A 9,752-nucleotide genomic window follows, 5' to 3' on the forward strand; every position below is an offset into this window, starting at 1 on the left:
GTCCCGAGGCCTTCCTCGGTCCCGAGGCCTTCCTCGGTCCCGAGGCCTTCCTCGGTCCCGAGGCCTTCCTCGGTCCCGAGGCCTTCCTCGGTCCCGAGGCCTTCCTCGGTCCCGAGGCCTTCCTCGGTCCCGAGGCCTTCCTCGGTCCCGAGGCCTTCCTCGGTCCCGAGGCCTTCCTCGGTCCCGAGGCCTTCCTCGGTCCCGAGGCCTTCCTCGGTCCCGAGGCCTTCCCCGGCTCCGAGGTCTTCCTCGGTCCTGAGGCCTTCCCCGGCTCCTAGGCCTTCCTCGGTCCCGAGGCCTTCCCCGGCTCCGAGGCCTTCCCCGGCCCCGAGGCCTTCCTCGGCCCCGAGGCCTTCCCCGAGGTCCAAATAAAAATAAAGCAATTTGTATCAATTTGTCGGGAAGAAAAAATTAATACCGATCACCACTTTGTTGTCTTAGGTGCTGAGAGCCCGCTATTCAATACTACATTATATAAATTTTTCGTATGAATATATTTAATAATACTGTGTACTGTATAACGAAAAACAGCCGTTTTGTTATGAACAACGGAATCGAATAACAACAGCAGTTTTGTTTGAATTTGAACTTTCGTACGATAGTAAATAATTACTGTACTTGCTACAAATGACGATAAGTAGAATATGTATGACTTATAAATATGTGCGGATATCTCAATGCTAATTCTTTTTTTCCGAGTGAAGAGCTTTCGATATAGTTGATAGATTGAAACTTACGAAAAGGTGTATACTGTTATTCATGCCTAATTTATTTGCAGTTTTACTCTACTATAGTAATGCATATATTTTATTAACTTTAATAACATTCAATTATTTATTCAAAAATTAATTTTTGAAATTCTGTTGTCTCATAAGTGATTTGTAAATGTCAAGAAGGTTCAGTTATCTTTATACTTTTTTTTCAGTGAAGACGAAATAGACTCGAATAACATATTTCTATCGTCTCTCTTATCTGTTCCCGATTTTCTTCTTGTACATCATGCGTATAATTTTGGTCTGCGTAAGTGAAGATATATATATTAAAATAATATCGTGCTTTTCTCCTAAACAATATTTGTCAAGTGACGCAAGATTTGCTGCTATATTTAATACACCTTTGAAGTCAGGTCTCGTGTCATTGCAGTTTGTGTTCAATCACACTGTTATTCCAAATAGCAGATGCACATTTTTTTTATTGTTATTTTACATACTGATATACTTATTTTCTATTTTTACACACTAATATACTTATTTTCAATTTTTACACACTTATATACTTATTTTCTATTTTTACACACTATTATACTTATTTTCTATTTTTACACTGCTATACTTATTTCCAAATATTTTCAAATTATATTTTCTACTGATAAATCTCTATTTACTTCTTTAGAAAAAAAAAATGACAATGATTGAATACATGTAACCTTTTAATTTTTTGTTAAATGCATTCGTGAAATATTAATTAACTCAAAGATAGACCATTTCCCTTTTGAGTTCCTATAAATTATAATGTTTAATCCTACGCCTTTTAACGATCACATCTTTCGGTCTGGCGATCACAATGTTTAAGTATTGACAGCTAATGACCACAGGGAAACTGTTGTTCCAATTAATGCTGTATTTAAAGCGAATGTCCTTGGCTCCATCATCTCTTAGTCTCTTATCCGAAGGACTCGCTTATGAAAGGGATCATCGAGGCTTGTTTTGCTTTCCTTCTCTCCATTCAAACTTGTTCCCTTCTTACATTTCCACATCCTGTATGACAGTAATTTCCTCGGCGCCTCTGTCAATGTGCGCGTAGTTTCCTTGTGGCCTGACGAAGAGCCACCCGTGACGTCGGTACACGAGGAAGGCCACTGTCCCAAGACTGACTCCTATCCCGGCGATCAGAATTCCGATGATGATCCCCAGAGACCTGATGGTGTTATATATGAAGAAGTAAATTAAATAATATAAATAAAAACAAAACAAAATGATGTTATTTCGGCACTGCAAGTCAAAAAGTCACTAATATTTTCTGTCAAGTATTTGGATTACAAGTAGGCTGGCTAGCCTCCTGGCTAGTGCAGTACTAATGTATGTGCCTAGCATTCGCATGGCAGCAGGTCGATCCCTGGCCGGGATCGTTTAGATTGTTTACTGGGGAGGCCACTGCTGCGCTCGGCTACCACCAGGGGGGGGGGGTTGTCCTTGTCTGACTGACGTTGGTTTTAGATTGTAATGCTGTTACATAGGCAAATTAACAGGCTATTATAACAGAAATATCATTGGAAGGAGAAAGGCCTACTCGCACATGGCTGAGGACTTTGAAGCGTGAAGTAGATGATGAATGGGGAAGTATTGAATTAAAAGCTCAAGATAGAGACAACTGGTGAAATCTAACCGAGGCCCTTTGCGTCAATAGGCGTAGGAGGAGATGGTGATGATGATAATAGAATACCAATAACCTCAAAGAAAAAAAAATATATTTTCCACCGTTTCGGATAAAGTCTGTGTGTAAAAGTATATATGAGCAAACCAGAAAAAAGAAAAAAAAATGAAGTTGATATTTTTCCATCATCAGGAAGTAATAGAGAAGTATTTTATTAAAGAGGTTTGGTTCTTTAATCATTTCGTTACGTCTGGAGTTTATATTGGAAGGATTGAGCACTCTCCTTTATATACAAAAGCTCAATGCAACAGGAAATTTCCTGTTCAAAATCGACACCGTTACCGATGAGAAAAACAGACATGTTTTTTTCAGGTTCTTTTTAGTGCGCGGGAAGAGCGAAGATACAAACATAATATATACACAAAATGAACTATGTACGATTGTTTGATACATGGTTGGTACAGTTCTATGAATTTTATGAAGACTAAAAACTTACTGTTGGTGTGTTTTTACATTCGAAAGATTATAATAATTTCTGAATGGGGACATTTTTCCTTATTCTCCTTATTTTTCAGCTATTAATAATACAAACCAGTTTTGGCGATTCAGTGAAATACAGGGAATCAAAACCTAAATTAGAATGGATTAAAAGGGACATTTGTAATATTGAAAAGAATATACATCAAATTAAGAGTTGAAGCAAGTTTGTTTGATTTTGATAATCACTGTTTTTCTTGCTGTATGATGAACAATACTCTAGCTGATTTATGAAACAAAAACTTTCGGATAACTAAAAATAATAGTTTTTGTAAAATGGATTAAAAGGGACATTTGTAATGTTGAAAAGAATATTCATCAAAATAAGAGTTGAAGCAAGTTTGTTTAATTTTGATAATCACTGTTTTTCTTGCTGTATAATACTCAAGCTGCTTTATGAAATAAAAACTCAGATAACTAGAAATAATAGTATATGTAAAATGGATTAAAAGGGACATTTGTAATATTGAAAAGAATATACATCAAATTAAGAGTTGAAGCAAGTTTGTTTAATTTTGATAATCACTGTTTTTCTTGCTGTATAATGAACAATACTCTACCTGCTTTATGAAATAAAAACTCAGATAACTAGAAATATTAGTATGTGGGTTTACATACAAATTTACGAAATGGGCTTATGAATTTGCAAATAGATTTTGAAAATCTACAGTAAGTTTGGATATAAACTATCTGTATACCATACATTAATGATGAAACTATAGTCCATTTCTTTTAGCGAGGCAGATTTGCACCGACTCGCAGCGGTGCCCTTTTAGCTCGGAAAAGTTTACTGATCGCTGATTGGTTGGACAAGATAATTCTAACCAATCAGCTATCAGGAAACTTTTCCGAGCTAAAAGGGCACCGCTGCGAGTCGGTGCAAATCTGCCTCGCTAAAAGAAATGGACTATAGTCGTATGCATAACTTTCTTTACATTCATACTCACTCATGAGATGTAACAACGGCCTGAGGTTTCGAACAAGTCATTTGGTCCTCCGGAATTCTAGTAATTGGTTTTCCTGTGAGAGTCTTAGGCGATGAACACCTGGAAAATAGTATGATATGACAATGTGAGAAACTGGAGTCCTGATCATTCTCACAAATACTTTATGTGCTTCAATGACAATATTCATTATGACTTAAAAAATGGAAAAGGGAAAATATTAGACTAATTATTATTATTATTATTATTATTATTATTATTATTAAGCTATAACCCTAGTTGGAAAAGCTAGATGCTATAAGACCAAGGGCTCCAACAGGGAAAAATAGCCCAGTGAGGAAAGTAAATAAGGAAATAAACGAAATAAAATGTAATGAACAATTAAAGTAAAATATGTTAATAGCATAAAAATCCTAATGCTCTCTCTCTCTCTCTCTCTCTCTCTCTCTCTCTCTCTCTCTCTCTCTCTCTCTCTCTCTCTCTCTCTCTCGAATTTAAGAATAAGTTCGACAAGATCATAAGAACTGTTAAATGTTTAAACTAAATCGCCCTACCCATGAGCAAATGGAGTCTCCGCAGATGGACTCGAAGGTCTTTGAGGCTTCCAAATTACTTCTCTCTCTCTCTCTCTCTCTCTCTCTCTCTCTCTCTCTCTCTCTCTCTCTCTCTCTCAAGAAGGCACTTACACCATCTTTGATCCGGTTAATTTAAGCAAGGTAGAATTCTTGATCCACCTCATGTTGCAATCACAGTGCCATTTGTTGTAGCGAAGATCGACATAGCGGAGTCGACTCCAGTCGAGCAACTTCTCTGGAAGAGTCGACAGCATAGAGAAAGAAAACGTGAAATCCCGGAGCAATATGGACTTTTTGGTGCCGTTCTTGTTCCCATAAAAGGCCTGGAAAGGAAAAATTAGATTATTCTCTCTCTCTCTCTCTCTCTCTCTCTCTCTCTCTCTCTCTCTCTCTCTCTCTCTCTGTATATATATATATATATATATATATATATATATGTGTGTGTGTGTGTGTGTGTGTGTGTGTGTGTGGGAAGTATGGCGTACCAGGTGAAAATGAGAGTGGTGAGAGACTGGTAGACATGTGTGTTGAACAAGAGATGGTAATAAGTGCTAGCTTCTTTAAAAAGAAAGATAAAAATAAGTATACATGGGTAAGAGTGGCAAATGGAAGAGTAGTAGAAAGGGCATTAATGGATTATGTGTTGATAACTAAAAGAATGTTTGGAAGATTGAAAGACGTGCACGTGTTTAGGGGTATGGCTAACGGTATGTCTGATCATTTATTGGTGGAAGGAAAATTAGTTGTAGCAAAAGAGTGGGGGAATAGAGTAGGTGGATGTAAAAGGGAGGTAGTGAGGATTGAAGAGCTAATAAAACCGGGGGTAAAAAGTAAATATCAGGAAAGGTTGAAAATGGCATATGACGAGGTGAGAGTAAGAGAAACTGGTAATTTAGAGGAGGAGTGGAAGTTAGTAAAAGAAAATTTTGTTGGGATTGCAAGTGATGTATGTGGCAAGAAGGTTGTTGGAGGCAGCATGAGGAAGGGCAGTGAATGGTGGAATGAAGGAGTGAAGGTAAAAGTGGGAGAGAAAAAGAGGGCTTTTGAAGAATGGCTGCAGAGTAATAGTTTAGAGAAGTATGAAAAATATAGAGAGAAAAATGTGGAAGTAAAGCGCAAGGTACGTGAGGCAAAGAGAGCAGCTGACCTGAGGTGGGGTCAGGGATTGGGTCAGTCATATGAAGAGAATAAGAAGAAGTTTTGGAAAGAAGTGAAGAGAGTAAGGAAGGTTGGCGCAAGAATTGAAGAGACAGTGAAAGATGGAAATGGAAGGTTGTTAAAAGGAGAGGAGGCAAGGAAAAGGTGGGCGGAATATTTTGAAAGTTTGCTGAATGTTGAGGATAATAGGGAGACAGATATAATTGCTGTTCCAGGTGTTGAGGTGCCAGTGATGGGAGATGAGAATGAGAGAGAGATTACAATAGATGAAGTGAGGAGAGCACTAGATGAAACTAGAGTAGGAAAAGCATCTGGTATGGATGGTGTGAAAGCTGAGATGTTGAAGGAAGGGGGTGTGACTCTACTTGAATGGTTGGTGAGATTGTTTAATATGTGTTTTGTGTTGTCAATGGTACCAGTAGATTGGGTTTGTGCATGTATTGTACCACTATATAAGGGTAAGGGAGATGTGCATGAGTGTTGTAATTCAAGAAGTATTAGTTTGTTGAGTGTAGTTGGAAAAGTGTATGGTAGAGTATTGATTAATAGGATTAAGGATAAAACAGAGAATGCAATCTTGGAAGTACAGGGTGGTTTTAGAAGAGGTAGGGGTTGTATGAATCAGATTTTTACAGTTAGGCAGATATGCGAGAAATATTTAGCAAAAGGTAAGGAGGTGTATGTTGCGTTTATGGATCTGGAGAAAGCATATGATAGAGTTGATAGAGAAGCAATGTGGAATGTGATGAGGTTATATGGAGTTGGTGGAAGGTTGTTGCAAGCAGTGAAAAGTTTCTACAAAGGTAGTAAAGCATGTGTTAGAATAGGAAATGGAGTGAGTGATTGGTTTCCGGTGAGAGTGGGGCTGAGACAGGGATGTGTGATGTCGCCGTGGTTGTTTAACTTGTATGTTGATGGAGTGGTGAGAGGGGTGAATGCTCGAGTGCTTGGACGAGTATTAAAACTGGTAGGTGAGAATGACCATGAATGGGAGGTAAATCAGTTGTTGTTTGCGGATGATACTTTACTGGTAGCAGACACAGAAGAGAAGCTTGACCGACTAGTGACAGAATTTGGAAGGGTGTGTGAGAGAAGGAAGTTGAGAGTTAATGTGGGTAAGAGTAAGGTTATGAGATGTACGAGAAGGGAAGGTGGTGCAAGGTTGAATGCCATGTTGAATGGAGAGTTACTTGAGGAGGTGGATCAGTTTAAGTACTTAGGGTCTATTGTTGCAGCAAATGGTGGAGTGGAAGCAGATGTACGTCAGAGAGTGAATGAAGGTTGCAAAGTGTTGGGGGCAGTTAAGGGAGTAGTAAAAAATAGAGGGTTGGGCATGAATGTAAAGAGAGTTCTATATGAGAAAGTGATTGTACCAACTGTGATGTATGGATTGGAGTTATGGAGAATGAAAGTGATGGAGAGACAGAAATTGAATGTGTTTGAGATGAAGTGTCTAAGGAGTATGGCTGGTGTATCTCGAGTAGATAGGGTTAGGAACAAAGTGGTGAGGGAGAGAACGGGTGTAAGAAATGAGTTAGCGGCTAGAGTGGATATGAATGTGTTGAGGTGGTTTTGGCCATGTTGAGAGAATGGAAAATGGTTGTCTGCTAAAGAAGGTGATGAATGCAATAGTTGATGGGAGAAGTACAAGAGGAAGGCCAAGGTTTGGGTGGATGGATGGTGTGAAGAAAGCTCTGGGTGATAGGAGGATAGATGTGAGAGAGGCAAGAGAGCGTGCTAGAAATAAGAATGAATGGCGAGCGATTGTGACGCAGTTCCAGTAGGCCCTGCTGCTTCCTCCGGTGCCTTAGATGACCGCGGAGGTAGCAGCAGTAGGGGAGTCAGCATTATGAAGCTTCATCTGTGGTGGAAATGTGGGAGGTTGGGCTGTGGCACGCTAGCAGTACCAGCTGAACTCGGTTGAGTCCCTGATTAGGCTGAAGGAACATAGAGAGTAGAGGTCCCCTTTTTGTTTTGTTTCATTGTTGGTGTCGGCTACCCCCCAAAATTGGGGGAAGTGCCTTGATATATGGATGGATATATACACACACACATATAATATATATATATATATATATATATATATTATATATATATATATATATATATTATATATATATATATATTATATATACATATATATATATATATATATATTATATATATATATATATATATATTATATATATATATAACAACACATGTTCATTTAAATTGAATGATTATTCTTTCTCTCTCTCTCTCTCTCTCTCTCTCTCTCTCTCTCTCTCTCTCTCTCTCTCTCTCTCTCTCTCTCTCTCTCTCTCTGGTTGAGAAGTTGTAGTAACCTCCAATTGAGGATGAATAATTATTTTGTGTTTGGAAGGAAATGTCGACGCTAAATATACGTTTGAGCACAGTACACTTAACATTCAGTTGATTGAAATTCTAAACTTTATTTCTTCAAAGATATCTAAAACTCAAAGTTCTTTTACTTTGAAGATATCGATTTAAAAAAAAAAAAAAATTGCCCGCATTTTTTTTGGGGGGGGGGGGGTTCTTAAAAATAATGTTGCCATCCCATTAAAATTACATTACAGACCAAAAGTTTTTTTCTTTTACTGAAGTCGGCTTGAAAAAACAGATATTTCATTTTCAAAATTGTGACGAGGGCAAACGTTATTTTGAGAAAATTTAAAGGGATGGGATGGTTATCATATTTGTCTTACTATTGCAAGAATTTCAGGCGAAAATATATTTTGATAACCCTTCTTCAAAGCTTCAAGGCATATGCTTGAAAAGTTCAGGTGTAAATAATATATACAGTATATATATATATATATATATATATATATATATATATATATATATATATATATATATATATATATATATATATATATACACACACAAACAAATACAGTATACAAGGTATATCATAACCAGGCATTGCTTGTCCACTGCACGACAAAGGCCTCAGACATGTCCTTCCACTCCCGTCTGTTTATGGTCTTTCTATATCAGTCTACATCAGCGAATTTTCCTAGCTCGTCAATCCATCGTCTTCTCTTCCTTCCCCTGCTTCGTTTGCAATCTCGAGGGACCCATACTGATATTCTTAATGCCCATCCATTATCTTTTTTTTTCTCATCATATGTCCATTTCCTTTTCTTACATATTATTAGGATATCCTCTAATTTAGTTTGCTCTCGTATCCTTATTTCTCTTTTTCTGTCTCTTATTCCCATCATTATTTTTCCACAGCTCTTTGAGTATTAACTATCTTTTGTTCTAAAGTTTTAGTAAGGCTCCAAGTTTTTGATGCATAAGTTAATACTGGCAGGACCATCTGATTGTATACTTTTCTTCATAAGGAAAGTGGCATTTTACATTTCATAATCTCATTTTGTTTATCAAAAGCTCTCCATCCCATGCTTATCCTTCTTTTAATTTCTGTACTATGTCGTGGGAAACTATGTTTTTCCCTATTACATATATTTATTAAACAATCTGTATAGATTCATCTATAACGCGTATTTGTTGTATCTGCATTTTTATTGAACATTCATAGTTTTACTCATATTAATTTTCAGTTCTACATTTCTGCTTTCTCTTTTCAAACCTATCATCTTTTGCAATTCCTTCCATGATTCACTAAATAGACCTATGTCATCTGCAAGTCATAAGTTACTAAGGTATTCTCCATTAGTGCTAAATCCTGCATTTTCCCAATCTAAATTCTCAGAAACTTCTAGGCATGTTATGAATAATTTAGGAGAGATCGGGTCTTCCTGTCCAAATCCTCTCTCAATCGGAATTTTCTTGGGATCTTTATGAAGTTTTAGGATTGTTGTACTTCCCGTATAGATATCTTCTAATGTTCTAACATAAGATTCATCTATTCCTTGTCTTTGAAAGATTTTCATTACTGCTGAAATTTTGACACAATCTAAAGCTTTCTCAATGTCTGTAATTGCCATACATAGTGGTCTGTCATACTATGTTAATTTTCCATCAACAGGTTAATTACATGGGTATGATCAGTTGTTAAATGCCCGTTTGTAAAGCCTGCCTGCTCTCTTGGTTGATTAAAATGTAGATGTTTTCTTATTCTATCTAATATGATATTTGTAAATATTTTATGTATTATCTAGAGCAAACTTATTGAGGGGTAATTTTCAGGTCT

General features: G+C 37.2%; 1 protein-coding gene across 1 annotated transcript in view; it reads right to left on the bottom strand.

The window, feature by feature from the left end:
• Positions 1-231: 231 nt before the first annotated feature.
• Positions 232-9,752, bottom strand: part of LOC137618037 (leucine-rich repeat neuronal protein 3-like) — a 25,377-nt gene continuing 15,856 nt past the window's right edge. The window contains exons 7-9 of the mRNA XM_068347957.1: positions 4,541-4,752; positions 3,858-3,956; positions 232-1,917 (exon numbers count right to left, since the gene is read on the bottom strand). Of these exons, the coding sequence (XP_068204058.1) occupies positions 1,743-1,917; positions 3,858-3,956; positions 4,541-4,752 (486 nt within the window). The 3' untranslated portion in view covers positions 232-1,742. The remainder of the gene's footprint in view (positions 1,918-3,857; positions 3,957-4,540; positions 4,753-9,752) is intronic.

Source organism: Palaemon carinicauda, chromosome 24 (genome assembly GCF_036898095.1).
Source record: "Palaemon carinicauda isolate YSFRI2023 chromosome 24, ASM3689809v2, whole genome shotgun sequence".
Classification (NCBI taxonomy): domain Eukaryota; kingdom Metazoa; phylum Arthropoda; class Malacostraca; order Decapoda; family Palaemonidae; genus Palaemon; species Palaemon carinicauda.